This window comes from Diabrotica virgifera, chromosome 6 (genome assembly GCF_917563875.1).
Source record: "Diabrotica virgifera virgifera chromosome 6, PGI_DIABVI_V3a".
Taxonomy (NCBI): Eukaryota; Metazoa; Arthropoda; class Insecta; order Coleoptera; family Chrysomelidae; genus Diabrotica; species Diabrotica virgifera.
This window is the reverse complement of record NC_065448.1, coordinates 35,323,256-35,350,230: the sequence shown is the minus strand read 5'-3', so window position 1 is coordinate 35,350,230 and position 26,975 is coordinate 35,323,256. Positions and strand designations below refer to the sequence as shown.

General features: G+C 31.6%; 1 protein-coding gene across 2 annotated transcripts in view; it reads left to right on the top strand.

Annotated features, from left to right (window-relative positions):
• LOC114325301 (uncharacterized) overlaps positions 1-26,975 on the top strand; it is a 91,418-nt gene that overhangs the window by 29,880 nt on the left and 34,563 nt on the right. The window contains exons 1-3 of one of the 2 annotated variants that reach the window (XM_028273329.1): positions 4,266-4,324; positions 4,955-5,159; positions 23,513-23,617. In XM_028273329.1, coding sequence (XP_028129130.1) covers positions 4,988-5,159; positions 23,513-23,617 — 277 coding nt within the window. In that variant the 5' untranslated portion in view covers positions 4,266-4,324; positions 4,955-4,987. Of the gene's footprint in view, positions 1-4,265; positions 4,325-4,954; positions 5,160-23,512; positions 23,618-26,975 lie in introns of those variants that run through there. The other variant, XM_028273328.2, reaches the window with a different exon arrangement.

Below are 26,975 nucleotides of genomic sequence, written 5' to 3'. Positions count from 1 at the left end.
GGGTGCGAAGAATCTCCCGCTTGGCCAAATTTGATATACAGAGAAGTTGTAGAATAGGCACATGGAATGTGCGGAGTTTATATGAACCAGGAAAAACACACAATGCCATAAATGAGATGAAAAGGCTGCAAATATCAATTCTGGGTATCAGTGAAATGCGATGGCCCGGATCTGGCCAATGCCATGTGGATAATCATGAAGTATATTATGCAGGAGAAGAGAGTAATTACCATCGTCATGGTGTAGGATTCATAGTCTCAAACGAGGTTAGCAAATGTGTTAGGGCGGTATGCCAGGTATCTGAACGAGTCATAATGATTCAGTTGAACGCGAAACCCAGAAACATAAATTTAATACAAGTGTATGCACCGACAGCGGAAAGTGAACTGGAAGAACTTGACAAGTTCTACGCCGATGTAAAAACTGTTACCGACCAACTCAAGACTAGAGATCTCACCATTCTGATGGGTGACCTTAATCCTAAGATAGGAAAAGGCAGACAAAGTAATATTATTGGCTGTTATGGACTGGGCGATAGAAATGAAAGGGGAGACTATTTCGCAGATTTTTGCAAAGAACATAATCTATGTATAATGAATACCTTTTTCAAATTACCTAAAAGGAGATTATATACGTGGAAATCTCCAGCAGATACCCCCAATAATATCGTAAGAAACCAAATTGACTACATAACCATCAGTGAGCGTTACAGAAATGCAGTAAAGTCTGTAAAAACCTATCCTGGCGCCGATGTGCCATCTGATCACAATCTATTGTTAACCGAAATAAAATTAAAACTTAAACGGATAAAACAACAACGATCCTCTAACAAACTGGATACCGATTTTATTAGAAACAACAGTCAGGGGATTTCAAACAATTTAGAGAGCAATTTTGAGAATAGCGAACAACAAGAATCCATCGAGGATCATTGGAACCAAATCAAAACGATTATAATCAACTCAACTCCAAACTTCAAAGAGAAAAATCAAAAGAAGCAACAGTGGATGAACGATGAGATTTTGAATTTGATGGAAAAAGACGCAAATTTAAGAATCAAAACATCGAAATGTATAAACGCATTAATAAAGAGATAAGGACTAAAATACGAGCGGCAAAAGAAACATACTTTGAAAAAAAATGTTTAGAAATTGAAGAGTTGCAGAGAAAACATGACTCATTTAATATGTATAAAAAAATAAAAGAACTCACCGGTCAGAACAAAAAACATGCAAATAACATCGTTGATAGAGACGGAAAACTGATTATCACTGATTTGGATAAAATCGACAGATGGAAAGAATACATTGAGGAACTGTTTAATGATGAAAGGCCCGAGCTTGAAATTAACGAAGTAGTTACAGGACCTGACATAACTATGGACGAAATTGAACAAGCAATAAGATTAGCAAAGACCAGAAAAGCGACGGGACCAGACGAAATACCGAATGAAATAATAAAGCTTTTCGAAAATTCAGGTAAAAGATCTCTCCTTCATCTTTTTAATAAAGTTTATCAAACTGGCTATATACCAACGGATTGGCTCCTGTCGACTTTTGTGACGATACCTAAAAAAGCAAACGCGAAAAGATGTAGTGACTACCGAACCATTAGCTTGATGAGTCATGTTTTAAAGATATTTCTACGAATTTTGCACTCTAGGATGTACCAAAAAATAGAACAACAGCTTGGTGATACACAGTTTGGATTCCGCAATAACCTTGGGACCAGAGAAGCACTGTTTAGTATTCAGGTTATGGTACAGAGATGCAGAGATGTCGGACATCCGGTTTATATGTGTTTCATTGTCTTTGAGAAGGCCTTTGATCGGGTAAAACATACGGAAATGATTGCTATTCTTCAGAAAGTGGGTATTGATGATAAAGACTTACGCATTATCAAAAATCTTTACTGGCATCAACGTGCAAACATCAGGATTGGCTGGGACACGTCTGAAGAACTTCAAATACGAAGAGGAGTAAGGCAGGGCTGCATTTTGTCCCCACTAATATTTAACATCTATTCTGAGTTTGTTTTCAATAAAGCAGTGGATAATGCTCAATGTGGTATCAAAATGAATGGCGTCAATATTAATAATTTGAGATATGCGGATGACACGGTGTTAATTGCGAGCAATTATGAAGAACTTCAACATCTGATTAATAGGATTACCACAACGTGTGATGAATATGGACTCAAGCTAAACACCGCAAAGACCAAGGTGATGTTTGTCAGTAAGACACCAATACAACCGGAAGTAAGAACAGCTTATGGTGAACAATTAGAGAGAACTAAAAGTATCACCTACCTTGGTTGTAATCTAAATGAGAACTGGGACATGAGCAAAGAAATTAGAATACGTATAGAGAAAGCCAGAGCTGCATTCTTTAAGATAAAGAAACTTTTATGTGGAAACAACATTACTTTGAATCTTAAAATTAGATTAGTGAGATGTTATGTGTTCTCTACTCTTTTGTACGGTGTCGAAGGTTGGACTTTAACAGATATTCTTCTCAAGAAATTGGAAGCCTTTGAAATTTAAGTATACCGAAGAATCCTACGAATAAGTTGAGTGGATAGAGTTCGTAACGAAGTTGTTTTGCACCGGATGGGAAAAGTCACAGAAGTCGTCAGAACAGTTAAAAATCGAAAACTTGAATATTTTGGCCATGTTATGCGACACCCAGAGAGATATAATATACTCCATTTAATAATACAAGGCAAGGTAGACGGAAGAAGAGGGCCAGGTCGAAGAAGAACGTCATGGCTTAAAAACCTGAGAGAATTGTATAACAGATCCTCTGCATCCCTTTTCCGAGCTGCCGTTAACAAAATTTCTATAGCCAATTAGCGATAATCGAGCACGGCACATGAAGAAGAAGAAGAAAACCCCCCAAATGTTTGTGTACGCTCCAATTAAACTATTACTGCGATACCATTAGTTAAACAAAATATTTTTAAAACTTTTTTGCCTCTTTGTATTTTTTCAAGAAGGCAACTTTTATCGAGATATGGCTTCTTTTTTAATACGGTTCAAAATATACCTAAAAATGTAAATCATACATAAATTTTCATATTTTTACCAAGTCTCCATAATCGTACTTAACCATATACAAATATGTGGTGGATTTGACAAATATTTAAAATATCTCGATAAAAACTGAATTTTCGAAAAAGTACTAAGAGCCAAAAAAGATTTAAAAATATTGTGTTTAAGTAATGGTACTACAATAATAATTTATTTGGAACGTACACAAAAGTTTGGGGGGTTTAAAGGAACTAAACCCCCATAAAATTTGTATAGAGTGTCCAAATTTCACTATAAGTTTTTCTTAAGATGCTACTGTCATAAAAATGCCATATGTCCATTTTCAATAAAAAATCTTTAATAGTTTTCGATATATTGGAAAAAATCGATTTTCATTTTGTAACTTCAAAGGGTTGTAACTTTTTTTATATGCACATTTGTACTAAGGTAAGTTAGGTTCAATCAAACTATTTTTGGTCCCAGAATATGTGATTAAATTTATGACCTGTATTTTCGTTACACCCTGTATATTTGCTTATTGTAGTACACGAAGAAAATTGTTCATCTCATAGAATAATACTATGTAATAATGTAATCATTTAAAGAGTGTAGTTGCAAAATTTCAGACTGATGCCTTTTAAATGCATGCATTTTTTCCGAATCCTGAGAAAACTAATAAATATTTTTGAAAAGTTTAAACGCAGAATGAAAGATTACATTATTACCGAAGGCTGAAAGTCCCTTATAATAAGCTAAAAGTTTCTTTAGAAATGAGATATTTGAAATTAAAAATCATACTAAATATTCTCTTTTTTTTCACTCCTGTAACTTTTCAGGGACTTTCGGCCCTCGGTAATAATGTAGTCGTACATTCTGCTTTTAAATTTTTCCAAAAATACTTAGTTTTCTCAGGATTCGAAAAAAATGAATGCATTTAAAAAGCATTGGCACGAAATTTTGCGTCTACGTTCTTAATTTTTGTTCTATTTTATTCTATACCAATAATGATAAAAAATGTAACTTGTTATAAACAGTGCATGAATACAGTAACACATAATATACGTTTTTGTTACACAAGCCACATTTTTACACAATTTTTACAGTTTACACAAGCCACAAGTAATTTTTTAAAGGGGGCCCCGGGGGGACGGAATTTGTTACGCCACTGTTTGTTACTATATGTTAATCATTTTTTACGAATATAATATTATAAAACGCGACTCTCTAATGCGTTTCTGCCTTTATACTCATATTCTTCTTGATGTCCATCAGTGATTAATGTTGGCGATCATCATGGCAAGTATTTAACTTATCTTCAGCAGCGCGCAATAGCTGCACATATGTTATGTTGAACAAGATTCAGAGGTTGTTCAACCAGGATGGTCTTTTTCTTCCTGGATCTCGCTTTCCAAATATTTTTCCTTACAGGAATACTTTCCTGGAATCCTTTTTAATTAGTTTGATGGGGACCATCAAACTAATTTGATGTAGGTAGTTTGGTAGGGACCAATTTAATTAGTTTGGTAGGGACCAATTAGCCAGACAATTTTGTCTTTAACTATAATATTTTTTTTTTATTTAAAACTCATCCTTCCTCACGATTACAATGCTGAAAATATTAGTAAGGAAAAATTAATGTGTGCAAATTTTTCTTTTGTTTTCTTTATAATTTAATTTTTACTTATCTTTTTATATGTATAATTATAATTTAGTTTGTTTTTTTTTTAATTTCTTATTTTTTATATATATATTTTTTTTTATTTTTTCGGTGCACACGTACAAAATATAACTAGTTAAGATGTGGTTAGTAATTTACAATTTCATTTTGCACCTTTTGGTTACAGGAATACTTGTAGGATGGCATACTCATATAATTTTTATATTTTAGTTACTTTATTGAATATTTATTACATTTTTTTGTTTCAGTGTGGCTAAAATATCTTCAGAGCATAATGAAAAATGGATATGTTTGTTGGAACGACTCTAGTCATACTCTTATTGATAAAAAATGGTATTTCAACACCAGTGGTGGAGTACGATAAAATGTCCAAATATGAAGAATATATTGTCGAACATGAGATTTCCAGCGGACAAGCTAGGAACAGTGTTTTAAGTATAGACTTAAAGTCAAGTAAGTATCAGTACAGGATCCATATGCGTTTATTATTATTCTTTTAAAACTTTAAAAAGGATAAACCCTTTACACTGATGATGGTCGGTTTGACCGAAAACGTTTTGTACATTTTCCACTTCCTCGCGGATAAATTTTAAGAATTTTAATAAATTCATATACCTATATACAACAGAAGTGTTTACTTCATTCCACGTTGTATTATTCTTTTGTTAAAATATTTGTATATGTATTTAGGTATATCCACCTTTTTTGTGCCTGTGTGATAGTATCAACATCGCAAGGAGAATAAATAATTATACACTCGCTCAGTGTGCTCACTGCTAAAGTACTCACTGTCCTACAATGCTCTTCCTGCATCAATTCTTCTTCTTCCTCTTTATAGGGGAGTGCATTTAGATTTTCACTTCGGAAAAAATCAAACAAGATAAAACTTTCTGTAATTTCATTAAGAAATGTTTAATAAACAACATATCAAAAAGTTCTACTCGAGAAGTGGGTGCTTCATTTTTTATTAAACAAATGAACTACGAAATTAGATGTTTTTTTAAATAACTCCGAAAATATAATTTTTAGAAAAAAACTGACTTGACCATTGAAAAATTCAGAAAATTTTACAAAAAAAATCTTATATAAAGATTTTTCTAAAATTAAATCTCTAGCTTCTGTAATTTTTTTATTTATAACGCTAAAGTAACCCTTCTCACACACATTGGCGCACTGTAAACTAGCGTTGGAAGAAGTGCACGCTTGAGTTTTTTTAATGTAATTCTTTAACTAATGGATCAAAAGAAATTTTACAAATTGGACATGAAAGAAGATGAAATGAGCTATCTTATGGTTGTAATAAAAAGAAACAAAATGTATGCACATAAGTTCGGTGTGGGCGGAAATTGAGCCTTACATGAATTTTGTTTAAAAATGATTTAAAAATGTTTAACTAATACAATTTTACTTATAAAACTCTCAAATTTGCACAACTTACCGCTAAATAATCTTACTAAACGATGTTTTGTTCAAAAAAAATCTCAAAAATTTAATTCAAATAATACGATGTCTCAAAAAATGTAATTTTTGAAAACTTCGTAGTTTTACAGAATTCCCACCACTTTAAGGCGGTATTACTCAAGTTTGAATAAATCTAATACAATTTTTTTGATATTTTTTTAAAGCTTAGGATGTAGTATTAAAAAAACACTGAATAATTTAATTTAAAAATGAAGTAAACAATTTATTCTTGAGAAAACTAAGAAAGATAACAAAAAAGTAATACAAAAACCGAAAATTACCAGCTGAAAAAATGTATATACAGAGTGATCAAAACTTTTTTCTGTAAAACTTACCTAAAATACATGTAATAATAAGCTTCAACAATAATAAATGTTCAACAAAAAAAATTTTTTTTTCTAGCTCTTATACAGTATGTCTGTGTAACTTGGAACCTATTGATAACTTTTTTAATATGAGTTTTACGAAAAAAAGTTATTCTTTATAAAATACTCTGAATCGTATAGAACAAAAGATGCAACCATCAAATATTAAATTTTGTTAATTTTTTACGAGGTATGTCAAAAAATATGAGTTTCACTCAAGAGTAAAGTAACTTTATATTTCACAATATCGAAAATTTTTATAAAGAAAAGTTGTTTGGAATTAAAAACTATGTTCCAATATGTAGTTATATCCTTCTAATCGAAAATTTGTTTTTTTTAATATTGTTTCAAATTAATTATACCCAACATCATTAAATTTTCACTTATTATTTATAACTGTTTTATTATTAATTTTATGAAGAAAGTTATTGGTCATAAATAGCTGTGCATGGTCTAACACTTAATATGCAAATATAAAATATTATATTTTATCAATATTAGACGAGGTATGTAAAAAAATTATATTTCGCGCAATAAATATGTACCTTTATAGTTCACAATATTTCGATTAGAAGAGTGTAATTGCATATTGACACATCGTTTTTAATTCTGAACAACTTTCCATACTAACAATTTTCACTATTATGAAAAAATAGGTATTTTACTCATAACTGAAATTTGTTTGATTGGATTCTACTTCTTTTTCATTTAAATATCCGCCATTTTGGATCCGCCATTTTGACATTTAAATTTTTTATCTTTAATTTAGATTCAACAACCTGTTAAAAATAAAGACAATAAATGTTTTAGAAAAATGTTCTTTTTTATGTTTTTTTTTTTAGAAAATCCGCATTTTGGATCCGCCATTTTATAGTTTATAATGTTAACATTTAAGTTAGGTTTATCAAAGCTCTCAAAAATAAATATATTTAGAAATAAATACATTTTGTAAAGAAATTATTATTTTACAACTATTTTTTAAGTTATCCGCCATTTTGGATCTGCCATTTTATAATTTAAATTATCAAAATTTGATTCAGGTTCAGCAATCTTTCAAAAATATCCACATATATGTAAACAAACATGTTATATAAAAAAAAGTTCGGATTTTACAACTACTTTTTAAGGATTTTTAGGAAAAAATCCGCCATTTTGAATCCGCCATTTTGAATTTGCAAATTGTAATGTCAGATTCGGGTTCAGCATAATCAAAACTAAAATAAAAACATTTTTTATCAAAATAAAATGTTGAATTCACCCATATTCTTAACATTATTTATACAAAACAATTGTTATTGTTTAAACAATTAATAAACAATTAGCGGCGAAATTTGTGAGTAGAACTTTTTACTTTAACATATTTATAAACTAACAAAAAAAGTTTTAGAAAAATATAACCTTGTTTGATTTTTTCCGAAACATTGTATCTTTTTGTTCTAATTGCACTCCCCTATTATAAGCAATTCTGCTGAGTAAAACTCTTTTTTTTACTCAATTATGCCAACTGTAAATAAATTTTACTATAGCGATAAATAAAACGTACACGAAGCGTTGGTAAAAATTTTTGAAAAAAAGGTCAAATTTCATTTTTTTCATAATCTTTAGGTCCGTTGCGGGATCGGAAGATAAAGTCCGATTTGAATATTTTTTTTTGTTTTTCTTAATTACCAATCTCAACTTTTCGGTACTATAGCGACACGGAATTATCAACTTAACTTTTTCGCACCACTTTAATATCTATAATCTATAGTCTATATGTAGGTTCTGTAAGTTGTCCATCTATTCTGACTTCCACTGGGTTTTGTTAGATATTTTCAATAGCTCTTATGGCATTTAGGAGAACTTCTCTATTATACTGAAGATGGATTATATCGATTCTGTCAAATGTGTTCTTCAAGTCAATCAGACATAGAAATCCTGGTCTGTACTCTAGTGATTTCGTACTCCGTTGTTCATCTGCTGGACTTTTTCTCTTATTCCTTATAGACCGGGCTGTATCGTCGCCCCCGCTAGCGAAACTATTTCGATTAAATTTTTTTGCACAAACTTACTCAAAAAGAGGTCCTTATAACACATCCACAGGGTTCCAGGCGATGCCGTGGTCGAAAAATTGTTTAAACAATTTTTTTTAAACAAATTCACAAACATAATTTTTTTTATTGCAACCGATTTTTTTAGATACATTGGGTAATTCTGAGTAAAAAAGGTCTCTTGAGATTTTTCTCTAAAATTGATTGTTGTCGAGTTATATGGCAATTTTCGCATTTTTCAAATTTTAAATCGCGTATAACTCGGCAACAATCAATTTTAGAGAAAAATCACAACAGACCTTTTTTGCTCAGAATGTCCCAAGTTATCTAAAAAAAATTGTTCGAAGTGAAAAAATTATTTTTGTGAATTTGTTTAAAAAAATTGTTTAAACAACTTTTCGACCACGGTACCGCCCGGCACTCTGTAAATATGTTATAAGGACCTCTTTTTGGGTAAGTTTGTGCAAAAAAAGCGAATCGGAATAATTTCACTAACGAGACATCCTGAACTATAGCGCTAATTGTTAATAATTAAAAATAACAGCTTTGTAATAAAATAACAACAAAAATCTCTTCAGGACCTTGAAGAAGGGGTTTGAAACTTGATTTGGTCACTTCTTGAATTTTATAATAATACTTTTTAATCGAGTTATATATTAAGTCTGTTTTAGACTATACCTTTTTTTGTTAACAGAAAATGGTATAACAAAAACTTACATGAACTGATTGTGCACAATATTAATACAAGAAGTTTTGTGTATTACATTGTCACTTTTTCCTATTAGAATATGTTATGTGATTCTGCGCATTACATGCTAAAAAAGTACTTTTTTATATTTTTGTGATGGTACATGTACTATTAACCTCAATTTTCTTCTTCTTATTTTCTTTTAAGAATATTTTAACCTCATTTTCCTCAACATTTAATTTAGTTAGTTTTATCTTTGATATTTTATATTACAAAGATATGTTATATGATGGATAAGAAAACTCTATTATTATCAGCTGCTTCCATTGCAACATTTGTTAAAAGAAAAGTTAACCTTAAAAGAACCAATGTGACAGTATAATGAAAATAACCTAACTGCGCATGCCTGTGTACTAAAAATTGTTATCAAATAGGACATGTTCTAATTTGTATAACATTTTCTGTTAACAGATTTTGTTTCCTGTTTTACATTGTGACAAAACTTAGTATACCATTTTCTTATATAATTTTATGTTATAGTCTAAAACAGACTTTAAGCCTTGAAAATGTTTCGCATTTTTCAAATTTTTAATCACATATAACTCGACAACAATCAATTTTAGAGAAAAATGACAAGAGACCTTTTTTTGCTCAGAATGACCCAAATAATCTAAAAAAAATGTTCGAAATAAAAAATTATTTTTGTGAATTTGTTTAAAAAAAATTGTTTAAACAATTTTTCGACCACGGCACCGCCCGGCACTCTGTTGATATTTTATAAGGACCTCTTTTTGAGTAAGTTTGTGCAAAAAAATCGAATCGTAATAATTTCGCTAGCGGGGGCGACGATACAGTCTATTAGTTCTTGTGGAACATATTACTTAAAATATAAAAATATTTCTGAAGCTTACAGTTTCAATATTAATAGTAAATCGACTTTTTTCAACATTTTACTTTTACTGCGAGTCATATCTTTATCGATCTTGTTTTGGCCATAATTTTAGCGGCTTTTGGTAAAATACACGAAAGGTTTCCAAAGGGCAGGGGTGAATACCCAATGCAGCCTTGCGTGATAAGATTTTATAGTCCTCTGATATTTACCTAAGACACATAATTTATTCATAACCCTTAATATTGATTACTTTTTTACTTCCTTAAACTGATGATATTTATTCTAGTGAATACGATAATAGTTATTTATGTATTAAGAGCCAAAAGTGTGTGTAGCGGAGAGCGGTAATTAGTCGAAAGCAATAATGTCACTTTGCGCTTGTAATACATACATCATTTTTTCTACAATCACTTAATAAAATGAAACTATTTTTAAATCATTAACTTTATTGTAACTATTTTATATCTGTCATTATAATGTCATAACATTAACTTTTCTATCTTTCAGTTTGAATGTTCAATGTGTTTGTATTGTATGATTGTACCGTTGCTACGGACGACGAGCGTAAAATCAAACTTTACGCGCTAGAGCGATAAAATGACGGTACTCACTAAACGTCAACTTTTCGTTACCATTGACAAGCAAAAAAATCTTCTTTATCAAGTGATTGTAGAAAAAAATATTTTTAACTGCGATTTCTAAATTCTTCCGTTAACATAAAAATCTTTAGGTAAAAATCTACTTGGGATTTTAGAATATAAATTTTCTTATTTGGAAACAAATATCTACGTGAGACTACCTTTGTACCTAATGATCGTGAGTTCAAATTTCGGCTGAATGGAAAATTTTTCGTTATTGAAAAGTTTAATAAATTAAAATAATTTCTGAGATCACCTGAGGGACAGCAGACGTCCAGATTCAATAGGCATCTCTTTGTAAAAACAATAAAGTCGACTTTACTAAGTAACAAGACATTTACTCAACACACACACATACTACACATTCTAATTACGTAGCTAAAGGTGTTCAAACCAAGGCCAGAAATAAAAAATATCTGCGTATAAGATAAAGAAAGCACGGGCGTAGCCAAGGAAAGGGTTAACCAGTCACTTTCCCCTGTTGTACGCTTCTGGTAAAGCCAGAAACGTTTATTAAACATAATTTAGTAGGGTGTATGGGCCCGGATAGCTCAGGCTGCAGCATGTCTGACTTCCACGCAGGTAGGCCGGGGTTCGACTCCCAGCGCCCCGGCGAGGACATCTAGTCATCTAGACATTTTTAAAATGTCTCTAGGCCCCAGGTCGACACAGCCTGAATAAAAATAAGCACCTTGGGTAAAACCAGGGGTTAACCATAGGCGGTTGAAGCGTAACACTAGCACTGTTACCTTCCTTGTATACCGTAGGCCCTAGCTATAGCAGACTACCCTGCTATAATCCCAAAGCCGCGTTAGCGGTATAAAACAGGAGACTATTATTATTATTAGTAGGGTGTACACTGTGTACAGTAGCTCCAATTTTTGGCCAGTATGATAAGGATATGTCAAGTACTTTTAAAGTACTGGGTACAAATTATTTTTAAATTTTTAAATCAAACAAACCGTACCTAACTCAGTAAGCAGCCTCATTTTATTAAGTGATTTGGGTTAAATATTAACTACATATTTGTATCCAGTACTTTAAAAGTATTTGCCATATATTTATCATACTTGGTAGAAAGTATAGATACTGCACATCCTATAAATTATGTTAAATAAACGTTTCTTGCTACCACCAGAGGCGTACTACAGGGGAAAGTGAATGGTTGACCCTTCCCACATTCTACGCCACTGACGGAATTACTGTTTGAGTGCGATTTTTCGATTCTCCAATACTTTATTTTTCTTTTTAGTTTCATAGCCTCCACCTCTTAGGTATTTACTTGGCCAGCCCTCGTATTCAGACTGTAATTGGAAGGGAATCGTCTTTTCAAAGGGTCTGGATTTTTCCATATTCCCTTCTTTAAATTCATTGTGATATGATTTTCAAAAAACTATTTTATATTTTAATTTGAAATATTGTTAAAAATTGATTGATCTTTCTTAAGGTTTGGTTATTAATGTTATGTAGGAGATTTTGTATTGAAACGGGGGTTGGACTTCCTATATTAACAAGTTCCTGATACAGGTCAAATTGATTTGTTTTGTTAATTATGCATTCAAGTAACATATGAGTTATACTTCCTATTTGTCCACATTCACAAAAAGGAGTATCAGTACAATTGATTTTAAACAAATGGTCTGGTGTGTGACTATGGCCCGTTCGCATTCTAATAATTGATGTCAAGTGCCTTCGATCCACAAATGTGAATTTGTGGAACCAAGGGTTTATAGAAAAATCACTTTGGCATTGTTGATACCATTTTCCTTTAGTTTTAAACTGTTTTGCCCATTCAACTTTAAACTCTTCTTCTTCTTTGGGTGCCGTCTTCTTAACGAAGTTTGGCGATGATTTCTGCAAAGTCTTCTCTATTTTGGGCTTTTCTTATTAGACTTTGAAAGTCTAATCCTGTCCATTCTTTGATGTTGCGCAGCCAGGTCATTTGTCGTCTACCCGGACCGCGTCTTCCTTCTATTTTCCCTTCCATAATAAGTTGAAGGAAGTTATACCTGTCGTGTCTAAATATGTGTCCAAGATAAGATGTTTTACGTCTCTTGACAATTTCTGTGAGTTCACGTTCTCTACTCATACGCCTTAAAACTTCTTCATTTCTAACGCGGTCGGTCCATGGAATTTTCAGCATACGACGAAATACCCACATCTCAAAGCTCTCTAAACGTCGTAACGAGCTGACTCTTAACGTCAAAGCTTCCACGCCGTGCAACAGTACACTGTATACTTAACACTTTATCATGCGGTATTGTAGGGACAGATCGAGATTGCGGGCAGTGAGTAACTGTCGCATCTTTAAGAAGGTGTTTCTTGCCTGTTCTATTCTACATTTAATCTCTTGTTCTTGCTCTAAGGTTTCATGTATCCAACATCCTTGGTACATAAACTTTTTCACTTGTTCAACGAGATTGTTGTTGACTAGGATGTTTATAACTGGTGTGTGCTTTTTTGAAATTACCATTGTTTTAGTTTTTTTTTACATTCACCTTGAGACCATATAGTTCTCCTTCTCGCACTACTTTGGTTAACAGAATTTGTAGTTCTTCTTCACTGCCAGCAATCAGTACTGTATCATCGGCGTACCTGATGTTGTTCACAATTTTTCCATTGACTTTTATGCCTTCTTGTGCTTCATCTAGAGCTCGTGCAAAAATTTCCTCCGAGTACAAGTTGAATAATAATGGTGATAATATACAACCTTGTCTAACTCCTCGTTGGATGCTTATGGTTTCAGTATCACCCATTTCGGTTCTAACAGAGGCGTTTTGATTCCAGTAGAGTTCACGTATTGTATTAATGTCGTTTGGATCCAGGTTCTTTTTTTGCAAGCATCCCATTAGCTGATCATGTTTGACTTTGTCAAAAGCCTTTTCATAGTCTATAAAGCACAAGTAGACATCTTTTTGTTGATCCCGACACTTTTGCATGAGAACAATGAAACTGAACAAAGCCTCTCGAGTGCACATACCGTTTCGAGAGCCAAATTGTTCCGGACCCATATCTTCTTCGCATTTTTTTGTAAATTCTGTTATGGATAGTTTTTAGAAATAGTTTCAGAATATGGGGCATGAGACTTATTAATCGAAAGTCGTTACATTTTTTTGCGTAGTTTGATTTAGGTATAGGTACAAACGTAGACGTTAACCATTCTTGTGGAATTGTACCAGTCTTGTATATACTATTGAAGAGTCTTGACAATAGTTCTAAATTGTCTTCTTCCAAAAGTTGTATAATTTCACTATGGACGTAGTCAGGTCCAGAGGCTTTTCCGGTTTTCATATTTTTTAAGGCGTATTTTATTTCTGATGTTAAGATGGGCAAGTCGTTATTTTCGATGTTTGTTTGTCTATCAATATTTATTGTTCTATTATCTGAGAATAGGTTTTGCATGTATGTTCGCCATTCAACGCTTATTTCTTCTATTGTGGTCAGGACTATATCATCCGTGCTTGTTATTGTGCCAGTCTGCCGAGCGTTTCTGATCCCACACATTTCTTTAATTTTCTTATGGAGAAGTCTATCATCATGTTTATTCTGTAGGTCTTCTATCTCTTCGAAAGTTTCTGCAAGCCACTTTTCTTTTGCTTCCACTATCATTTTTCTTATTAATCTTTGTATTTCTTTATATTTATTCCAGTCTTTGTTCTTGTGTTGTCGTCTCACATTCATCATTTCTAATATTTCATTAGTTATCCATGGTTTCTTGCCTCTTTGATTTGTGGGTTTAAGGTGGTCTTCAGCTTTTAGAAATACAGTCTTAAGTTCTCTCCATATTTGGTTTAAGTCGTCGGATTCCTCTGATAAATCAGTTTTTTACTTGAGTTAAATGAGTTTAAAACTTTAAACTCATTTAAATTTAAACTCCAATACTTTCTATGTGAATAATATACTCTCATTCGTAACCATAACATCATTAGTTTTGGAGATATTTGAAGTTAAAAATGAACGGTATAATGGGATTTATCTCATTATTTAGATATTTTAGAAATCCTTAAATTACCTTAAAGTATTAGTTAGATATTTATTTATAAAACAATAAATATTACGCATATTTGTTATAATAATTGCAAAGTAGAACACCTTAGTTAAAGTCCACGTTTTGCTTACTCAACAAGGTTGTAATTATTCATTTTGACACACTAACGAGAATATATACAAACATATTTACAAAACGAAGTATTTGATAAATAGGGGAACACGATCAGATTTGAGTGATTAGTGGGTCAGTCGAATTAGTTAGTTACGTTTGAGAGGTTGCTGCCGTTAGAGCAGAATAATGTTCTATCCTATCAACTGAATACATTTATATGGTATTACTTCAATCAAATAAAGTAGTATGAGTACATAGTGCCTTCCTGTTAAACAAACCCCATTCCAGTATAGTAAATATCCAGTTACCACCATATGGCGACCTGAGAGACGGACTGGACTTCTGAAGCAGTAGAAAACAAAAAAGATGGCAAAAAACTGGAAGAAACGAAGGAAATTTGGGGTAAAGTACCAATCCTCATACTAATTGGTATCGTTAGATGGAATGGGACGGACTATATAGAGCTGGAGAGGCCAACGAAAACGGTGTCCAAATGGTAGACGTCGACATGGACGAAGGTTTGGAGACTTGGGACCACGCCCAAACGTCAAGAGGACAAATGGAAAGAAATGAACAATGCCTAGTGGACAAATGTGTACCTAATCGTGAGTAACTTTTTAGCTATTTTTTTAAATTGCATATACAGTCTCACAGATATGAATTTTTTTTATTAATATAATATAAATATAATCATTTAAGAAGAACTAGAATTATTAATTTTCACTTAAATATAAGTAAATTAGGTAAAATTTTTTTCGTATATTATTAAGTTTTAAAAGTATTTCACTAATTTAGAAGATTTTTTTTGAGAAATACATATCATATATAGATAATCTTAATCGATAGTTTTATTTTAATAGAAATATAACAATTCTTATAGTTTATATGGTAAGAAATAATATAATTATTTTTAACCATACGAGTACGTAAATAAGTTTATTTTGATTGATGTATTTCTGCTTTTTCTGCACTTTTTGCATACGGAACTTATTTTGTTTATAACAGTATTTACTATTTTTAAACTAAGTACTTCGAGTATAATATTATGATGATATGACGTGTTTGACATTGAAAATTGAAACGAATAAACTACTTACATAGGAATTCGCTAAAGCGACAATTTTTACGAAGAAAGTTATTATGATAAATAAAATCAACCTGAAAATATAAGATATTAGTATTCGAACAATATATTTATAAATAAGGAAAGATAAAAGAAAGTATTTTAAGATGATGGAGAAATTGGAAAATCCACCATAAAGGACTTATATTGGAGACGGAAATGTCTCAATCAATGGAAATTTTTGTTGAGAAATGCACGTAAATGCAAAGATTTTTACTTATGATAAACAGGACAAGACATAGAAACATATCCTAAAAAGGAAAAATTAAAAATGACTATGGAAAAGAAATAATTTTTATATACAAGGAGTATGATTATACTACGTACATAGGACTAATAAAATTCGTCCTCGTGAGAGAGCCCACAACTACTACCATAATGGCATATGGAATTTTTATTGAGTAAACGAATTTCCTCGTGAGAGAGTGAATTATTTTTATACAATGATTTGTGACGAAAAGAAAGTCAGTTAAGAAATGATGATGAACAGATATAAGAAGAAAAATAAAGACAAAACAAGTTATAAAAATATGTTGAAGTAACGGAGTTTATAAAGGAAAAGAAAATCCCATCTGAGGAAAAATATAAAAGAAGATTAAATATTCAGACTTAAAAAGTTATCTTAGAAGAAAGACAAGTATTAAGGATAATTTGAAGAAGATTAATGTTAAAAGATATGGAAACATAGAATTGAAGATAATTTTTACCTACAGTACAAAAAGTTACAGTACCTACAGTAAAAAGTACTATTTAAGAAGAATACTTTGTATTGCTTCAAGTAACATAATTATTAGTATAATATATAAAATAACTTTAAATTTATATAATATAGACGATATACTTACTTTATTCGAATGAGGTCATGTAAGACTGTATTTCAATTAAAGAAATAGAGATTATTTTTGTGACGTAAAAGTGACTATCCGCGTGAAGAAACTGAACTTCTATTTAGCTAGTAACAAAGATTTAGATTAACTATTTAGCTATTGTAGGTTTTTCTCAATAGTAGTTTTTATGTAAATATTTTAATGGACGTCCACTTAATATTAATTACTCAGCAATTGCAAGCTGAAATTTTCTTTATGTATAGGAGATTTTCATGATATTTCAGGAGATTTTCATTATTAGGAAATTTTCATGATATTTTTTTTCAACAGAATATGGTCTATTTTTATTAACACTTTCTTTCGATTTTTTTTTTCATAATTGAATGCTGAATTTTTTGATACCGACTTTTTTATTTCAATTTTTTTGTAAATATCGGTCAAATTTTGGTATAAATATGATTTGGTGTTTTATGATGTTGAATTAATGAGGTAACTGATTTTTATATAGTAAAAGCATAATTGACTTGAGACTATCTAGACGCTAAACAATAAAAAAACAGACTCTTGTCAAGAGAAAAGTACAAATTTAAGTTCGAAGATTTTAGCATACCCAGTTTTTGTTTTGAAGTAATCCTATTCTCAACTAAGGGGGAGCACTAGGTTCAGACAGGAATTTAGGGATGCGAGAAGTAGAAAAAGATTTTTTTAAGCGCACAACTATCCATTTTGTCTTTTTGGAACTAACCTTCTCACGACTAAGGACGTGCAAAAGGACCGGAAGCAAATTCAAGGGTATAAAGTTGCGAAAAACTACCCACCAAGTAGGTAAGGGTTAGAAAATGAAGAATTTATGAAGTAAATGATATATAGATGAAGAATTATGAAAATGATATGAATATATGAAGGCAGATATATGAAATATAAAGTAAATGATAAATGATATAATGAAGAACTATGAAGAAAGTACTAAGTAAAGAAAATGAAGAAATATGTAATTATTGTGAAGTACCAGACAAGAAGAAGAAAAAAGAGAGAATTTCTAATAGAATATGTAAAAATTTGGGAACATCAAAAGATTTGTCTTGTAAATGTCTAGTAACAGAGTAGTTTAAATTTTAACAGTTTGTTGTAAAGAGTAAGTTGTATTTTATTTAAACCTCTGAAATCAAAGTAAAGTATAAAATACAATTTCTGAGTATAGATTTTCGCGAGTCATAAGGAAAGAAATAACTAAGAATAGACGATGTTTGATAATTAGTGAAATGAATTGTATATATTTGTAAATTTTGTTTATATATTTTTTTTGTAAAAATTTGTATAAATCTATACATATAACGTAGTCAGTTGATGATGATAATAAGAATATTTAATGATAAAATTGTGGCTTATTTCCCATAAAAAATACGTAATTATAAAAATGCCACAAGGAAATAGCTTCAGAACAACGATAATAAGAAAATTTTCTTCTCTTCGGGGAGGAAAAAGGAAGCACGGTACATGGCTCAGAAAATTTTCTTTCCTAAGGGGGATGATATAATGGGATTTATCTCATTATTTAGATATTTTAGAAATCCTTAAATTACCTTAAAGTATTAGTTAGATATTTATTTATAAAACAATAAATATTACGCATATTTGTTATAATAATTGCAAAGTAGAACACCTTAGTTAAAGTCCACGTTTTGCTTACTCAACAAGGTTGTGATTATTCATTTTGACACACTAACGAGAATATATACAAACATATTTACAAAACGAAGTATTTGATAAATAGGGGAACACGATCAGATTTGAGTGATTAGTGGGTCAGTCGAATTAGTTAGTTACGTTTGAGAGGTTGCTGCCGTTAGAGCAGAATAATGTTCTATCCTATCAACTGAATACATTTATATGGTATTACTTCAATCAAATAAAGTAGTATGAGTACATAGTGCCTTCCTGTTAAACAAACCCCATTCCAGTATAGTAAATAACCAACTACCACCATAACGGGCAGAATACATTATTCAAATTTGCTGTGCCAATTCAATTTCAACTTCAAATATTTCGAAAACTAATGACTTTATCGTTACGAATGAGGAGTATAATATTTACGTAGGAAGTATTGTAGAATCGAAATATTAAGCTAAAATAGCAATCCCACCAGTAGCGTAGAATTTGGGAAGGGTCAACCATTCACTGTCCCCTGTGGTCGCCTCTGGTAGTAGCTAGAAACGTTATTTTATTTATCATAATTTACTACGGCGGAAAGTACCTTCACTTTCTGCCAAGTATGACAAGGATATGTCAAATAGTTTTAAAGTACTGGGTAAAAATGGTTATTAAATTTTTAAATAAAACACCCTGTAACTCAGTAACGAGCCACATTCTATTTAAGTGATTTGGGTTAAATCTTAATATTTTGAGGTCTAGTATCTACAACTCAGAGATTGGACATTCTTAATGAAACACTCTGTATAGGCGTAACCACCACTGGTTCTGACTCATGCGATCAATTAAAGGGAGAACAACCTATTCCGTCCAATTAGACTCAAGGACTTGCCAATTTGTGTGGTAGTGTTAAAACATTTTCTAATAAAACACTGTCGATTTCTTAATATTGAAAAGAATGATTTCTTTGTTTTATGGGATTTTCTAAATAGACAACAGACGGTCCACTTTATTAATAAATTGTTTTTATTAGTATTTATGAACAAGCATGACAGACACAGTTTAATTGATGTAATAATTAAGTCATAAATAGCAACATGCTCAAAACTTATTTAACACGTTGGCTGCCGTGAGACACAAATGTTGTGTCTCATGTTGTTTGCAATAACAGCGGCGTGACACACCGTAGTTGTCTCGTTAGCATACAAGCGGGAGCCTCATGGCCGTAGGGACCCATTTTTTAACATTATGGCAGCCAACATGTTAATACGCATCAAATTTGCCACTTTAAAATAATACTCATAATCAGCAAAAACCAAAATTTATAAAATTCAGATATAATTTTTTTCACGGTCATAGTCAGGTTTTAGTATCGGGGGAGGGGAGGTTTAAGAAAATAAAACTACTAAAAGTACATAAAGTATCCTTGACCTGGATTTAAATGGAAAGTTGATTAATAGCGATTGAAAATTTGTTAATAGCTTAACGGTGTCTAGTCGGACACACTTTGATGTATGGGAACACTGGAACAGGGGAAGTTTTAATTGTGGAACAGGTTAAAAATTTGGAACGTCATACTACGAAATCGGAAATCGTCCTATATATTTTGTCGGACAGAACTTCCAATTGATTTGTTACCCTTTCATTAAACTCTCATGCAAAAATCAGACTGGCATTTATCACTAACTGGGCATTTTAATAAGCCCGACACGTGGAACATGTCAAATGACAGGAATATGTTGGTGATAAATAGCAATCTGACTTTTGCATGAGCGATTAATGAAAGGGTAACAAACCAATTGGAAGTTTTGTCTGACAAAATACATGGGACGTTTTCGTAGTGTGACGTTCCAAATTTTTAACCTGTTCAACAATTAAAACTTCCCCTGTTCCAGTGTTTCCGTACTGTACACCAAAGTTTGTTCGACTAGACACCCTTAAGCTATTAACAAATTTTCAGCTTGCTATTAATCAACTTTTTTTGGTACGCCAAAGGCCTACCCCTTATATTCGTAAGAAAACTACAGCAAGAAAACTACTAATAGTCCATTCTTTCACGGTTTTTGCTCTAAATTTTAAAGAACCGCTTGGATTGACATGAAATTTGGCATACGCATAGCTTACATGTCAAAGAAAAAAAGTGATATTGTGCCGACGTGTGCTTTTGCCCTGTGGGTGACTTTAACCCCCTCTTGGGGGTGAAAAATATATGTCCAAAATAAGTCCGGAAATGGGTAAACTGACTAATTTTAAGTAACTTTTATTCTATAGAGCTTTTTCGCCAAGTCAACACTTTTCGAGTTATTTGCGAGTGAATATGTTCATTTTTCAACAAAATAACCACATTTTTAGACGATCTTTCGCAAATAACTCAAAAAGTAAGTATTTTGTCGAAAAAAACGTTCTTACCAAAAATATAGCTTATAAAAAAATAAAAAAAAATGGTGTACGCGTTAGGTCTCTGGATCGCGTAGAGGTCAATGAAAAATAGATTCATATTCACCAAATTTCAAATAGAATATTTCGACGTGAATTATCCAAAAAATTAAGCACTTTTTGGGGAAAACCCATTATAACTTTTTTAAAGTGTTTAAAAAAAGCTTTATTTCTGTTTTTACAAAAAGTTTCTAGTATTAAATTTAAGCAAGTTACGCTCAAAATAAAGTTGGTCCCTTTTGTTTTTGCAAAAAAAATTCGGGAAGACCAACCCCTAATTAGCAACTTAAATGAAATTAATCGTTACCGCTCCAAAAATTATTTTACTTATGTTGTGTTTATATGATCTGTAAGTTGCATCGATTCAAAGTGCTTATTTTTGAAAAAATTTGGATTCAAAGTAAAATTTTTAAAAATTTAAATTTTGAAAAATATGCTTTTTTTCAAAATAACTTAAAAATTGTTAGAGATACCAAAAATCTCGAAAAACAAAAAAAGTCAGATTTGCTTTTATGAATATCATGTATTTTTTTGTTTTTCTGTTAGACAAAAATTGATTAAGATTTAGTGTTTCTAAATTTGCATACATTCGTGATCAGTGACTCGTTCAACCCCTTTTAACTAGAGCCCTTTCAATAATAAGGACTTTGAAGCGATGAAACTTACAGATCATATAAACAATATATACACGAGTCAAGAAACTTGTGAAGTCGTAACGATTAAGTTCATTTAAGATACTAATTAGGGGGTGATTTTCTCGATTTTTTTACCAAAACCAAAGGGACTAACTTTATTTTGAGCGTAATTTGTTTAATTTTGATGCTAGAATTTTTTTTTATAAAACAAAAATGAAGCTTTTTATAAACACTTTAAATAAGTTGTAATGAGTTTTCCCCGAAATGTGCTTCATTTTTGGTTATTTCACGTTAAAGTATTCCATTTGGGATTTGACGAATATAAACCTATTTTTATTTAGCTATATCCCTGCTTCTAGTAGGTATAGAGACGTGATGTATACACCATTTTTTTGAATTTTTTACAGGCTATATTTTTGCTAAAAATGTTTTTTCGACAAAATACTTATTATTTGAGTTACTTGCGAAAAACCGTCTAAAAGCGTGGTTATTTTGTTGAAAAAATGAACATATTCACTGCCAAATAACTCGAAAAGTATTGACTTAGTGAAAAAACTCTATAGAACAAAAGTTACTTAAAATTAGTCAGTTTATCCATTTCCTGACATTCTTTGGACGAATATTTTTTCACCCCCAAAAGGGGGTGAAAACCACCCCCAGGGCAAAAGCACATATCGGCACAATATCACTTTTTTTCTTTGACTTGTTAGCTATGTGTATGCCAAATTTCATGTCAATCCAAGCGGTTCTTTAAAATTTAGAGGTTTTGCAATATTTTACCTTTAAAGAACGGACTATAAAAGTACATAAAATATCCCTTATATTCATATGAAAAATACGGCAGAACATGTAACAAAAAATGTGAAATTTATAATGTGAATATATTTTAAATTAACAAACTAAGTTATCAATCGAAGCAGCGCAGAAAACGACAATAAATATCGCCTCCGTACCACCAGATTGACAACAGGTGGAATACTTTCTTTGGTTACACCTCCTGAGACTTTTACAATTTATAAGTCATACAGGTGCCGAGAAAATTAAGATGAGAGAATTTTAAATAATTCACAACTCATCTACTCAGCATGGTAAAGCTCCAACAAGAAAGATTCCTTAATACTCAAAAGAGTAAATGAATTAAAATGTATAAACATTCTCAATTTCTTTGCAAAACGAAAATGCAGCAGCTGCATAATACTCTGGTTAAAGCGGAGAGTGCAGGAAGAGTCTATACCGGTTTCGGAGATCTTTTTCCCCTCATCAGTAAACCCATATCCTCTTCTCTCCGCTTTAACCATTTACCATAGCTTAGGGCCTTCCCGAATTGCAAAGAAAGAAATGTCACGGATGAACTAGGGCCATCTACCGGAAAACAAACTAAGTTATCAATCGAAGCAGCGCAGAAAACGACAATAAATATCGCCTCCGTACCACCAGATTGACAACAGGTGGAATACTTTCTTTGGTTACACCTCCTGAGACTTTTACAATTTATAAGTCATACAGGTGTCGAGAATTCTCTCATCTTAATTTTCTCGGCACCTGTATGACTTATAAATTGTAAAAGTCTCAGGAGGTGTAACCAAAGAAAGTATTCCACCTGTTGTCAATCTGGTGGTACGGAGGCGATATTTATTGTCGTTTTCTGCACTGCTTCGATTGATAACTTAGTTTGTTTTCCGGTAGATGGCCCTAGTTCATCCGTGACATTTCTTTCTTTGCAATTCGGGAAGGCCCTAAGCTATGGTAAATGGTTAAAGCGGAGAGAAGAGGATATGGGTTTACTGATGAGGGGAAAAAGATCTCCGAAACCGGTATAGACTCTTCCTGCACTCTCCGCTTTAACCAGAGTATTATGCAGCTGCTGCATTTTCGTTTTGCAAAGAAATTGAGAATGTTTATACATATTTTAAATTCTAAAACTTAATAAATATGTACTAAATTGTATCTTTTTTTCAGTCGTTATTCCACCTGGCTGTCAAAAATGTAATGCGGAAGAAAAACGTTACTGTTTGGGAGCAGATCTCATTCGTGATCATTGTTGTTGTGATAAAAGGCACCATGGTAAGCATTTTTTTAATAGATAAAACCCCATGCTAGATTTGAATATTGAATTAAAAAGAAGCAGAATTCGATAATTCGAATAATCTTTAAACAAAGAAAATTCTTTAAATAAATAAGAAAAATAAAAGAAGAAGAATCTTCAAGAATTTTCATATTGTATCCAACATAATGTAATAGAACGACAAACACACGGGTTTCAGACAAACCTTTAGGCTTAAGGTATATTATAGGAGGCCAATGTTCAGCAGTCGACGGTACAGGCTGTGTGATGATGATGATGATGATGATTAAACAACCATTAAAATTTAATTTATCTTAAAACGCTATGTTAGTCAATTATTTTTACATACATTTGCAAAACATTCTCGATTATTTCTTTTTGATATTTTTTACTTGTGAATTTATAGTTGTAAGAATTCAATATTTTCGTTTCTGTTTGGACATTACATAACTAATCAGGGTGTTTTGCTGAGAATGCAAAAAGACAAAGCTGTTAATCAAAATAAAACAGCCAAAATAAAATACCTTATGGTCATATCATGAGGAACCGTGAAAGATATGGACTGCTGCAACTAATCTTACAGGGAAAAGTAGAAGGAAAGCGAGGTCCAGGAAGGCGAAGGTCCAGGAAGGCAACACAACAACTACAAATATTTTTAGAGCAGCAGTGTTCACAGTACAGATTGCCATGATGGTCGCCAACATCCGAAACGGATAGGCACTACAAGAAGAAGTTTGGACATGTAGGCATGCATAATTTTCACACAATAGAGTTCATCATCATCATCATCAAGGCTTTTCATTCCGGATGGAATGTTTGTCACTCTTACTTAGAGCTTTCTTTTGTGTTGTCAAATTTTGTTGTATGACTTGGCTTTCGTTACAATTTTCTTCCACTCATTTCGATGTGCATAGTTCCCTCCAGTTTCTCACTTCCAGGACTTTGATGTCCGTCATGATCTGGTCTTCCCATCTCTCTATGGGTCTTCCCCTTGATATTTTTTCAGTTTCTGGCTTCCATTTGGTGACTTTGTTAATCAGTAGGTCGTTTTTCATTCTCTCTATGTGTCCTAGCGGTCTTAGTCTATGCGCTTTAATAAATCTAACTACATCTTCTCCTTTCTTTCTTCATTCATTTCATTCCATTCATTTTCTTCTTATTTCTCCGTTTTCCATTCTTTTAGGACCCATAATTCATCTAAGGATTTTCTTTTTGAATGGATATTCTTAATTTTTCGTTATCTTTATTTGTGAGGCATATTGTCTCAGCTTCATACTAGTGGTCTGATTGCAATTCTGTATATTTTCAGTTTTCTATTTCTGGATAAGTTCTTGTCCTTAATTAGCCTATGATATCTCCAGTATGTTTTGTTGCCTGTTAGTGCTAGTATTAGCTCCGTTACTTCTTCACTTCTCTTATTTTTGCCATTTACAATTCTTCCCAAATATTTAAATTGTTAAACTCTTTCTAAAGTAAAATGAATGAAAATGAATGTAGACGACGATTCAAGCAAGCTGTTAGCCCAGATATATAAATATAAGACGGACGACGCTTAGGAAAAATATTCCATCGATGCATCTCAGGTGGCCTATCCGAATCGTCATCATTTTTGTACTTGTATACTGAGTAAAGTGTAAAAACGGAATAAACGGTTTCGTTTTTATTCAAATCGAGTCTCTTGCCATCCTCTGACACCGTGTCTTGGGGTCTACCCTTTATCAAAGAGGCTTCGCAAGAAGACTGATCTGAATCAAAACTCACCGAGGAGATGATGTAAATATTCAAATATTTACACCGGAACATGTTTATGACTGACCTCTAACGGGGAACGGTGAAATTAATGAAAATGAATGTCGACGACGATTCAAGTCAACTGTTAACCCAGATATATAAAAATTAAACGGATGACGCTGTGGAAAAATATTCCATCGATGCATCTCAGGTTACCTATCCGAATCGTCATCATTTTTATAATCTTGTACCAAAGCCTTGGTTTCCTCGAAAGCGGCACCGACAAATTGCGACCGTAATACTGCGATGAATGACGTCATAAAAAACTGTACCACGCAAAATAATATTGGTGGTTTCCAAGGATGCGTTGGAAGCCACCGCTTGCTAAGTTTACACATGTCATTGTAGGGGAGTGCATATAGATTTTCACTTCGGAAAAAATGAAACAAGATTTGTAATTTAATTAATAAACAAATGAACTGCGAAATTAGGTTTTTTTTAAATAACTCCGAAAATATAAATTTTAGAAAAAAACTGACTTGACCATTGAAACATTCAGAAAATTTTACAAAAAAATCCCTGTATAAAGATTTTTTTTAAATTAAATCTGTAGCTTCTATATTTTTTATGTATAACATTAAAGTCACCCTTCTTACAAACATTGGCGCACTGTAAAACTAGCGTATGGAGAAGTGCAGGGTTGAGTTATTTTAACATAATTCTTTAACTAATCGATCAAATGAAATTTTACAAATTGCACATGAAAGAAGAATAATTAGGCTATCTTATGGTTATAATATAAAGAAATAAAATTTATAGGTATAAGGCGGAAAGTGAGACTTACATGAATTTTGTTTTAAAATGATTTAAAAATGTGTAACTAATACAATTTTTCTTGTAAAACTCTCAATTTTGCAAAACTTACCTTTCAAACATCTTCCTAGATGATGTTTCATTCAAAAAAAATCTCAAAAATTTATTTCAAATGATACGACGTCTCAAAAAATGTAATTTTTGAAAACTTCGTAGTTTTACGGAATTACCCCCACTTTAAGATGGTATTACTCAAGTTTGAACAGATTTATTACAGTTTTATAAATACTTTTTTAAACCTTAGGATGTAATCTTTAAAATTCACTAAATTATTTTACTTTAGATATGAAATAAACTATTTCTTTTTGAGAAAATTAAGAAAGATAACAAAAATGTAACACAAAAACCGAAAATAACCAGCTAAGAAATGTTTATACAAAGTGATCAAAACTTTTTTCTGTAAAACTTACCTAACATACATTTAATAATAAGCTTCAGCAATAATAAATGTTCAACAAAAAAAAATTTAGCTCTTATACAATATGTCTGCGTAACTTGGAACCTATGTATTAATAACTTTTTTATTATCAGTTTTACGAAAAAAAGTTATTCTTTATAAAATAATCTGCATGGTATATAATCTAAGACGCAATCATCAGATATCAAATTTTATTAATTTTATACGAGGTATGTCAAAAAATATGAATTTCACTTAAGAGTAAAGTACCTTTATATTTCACAATATCGAAAATTGTTATTAAGAAAAGTTGTTTGGAATTAAAAAAAATTGTTTCAGTGTTCAATTACATCCTT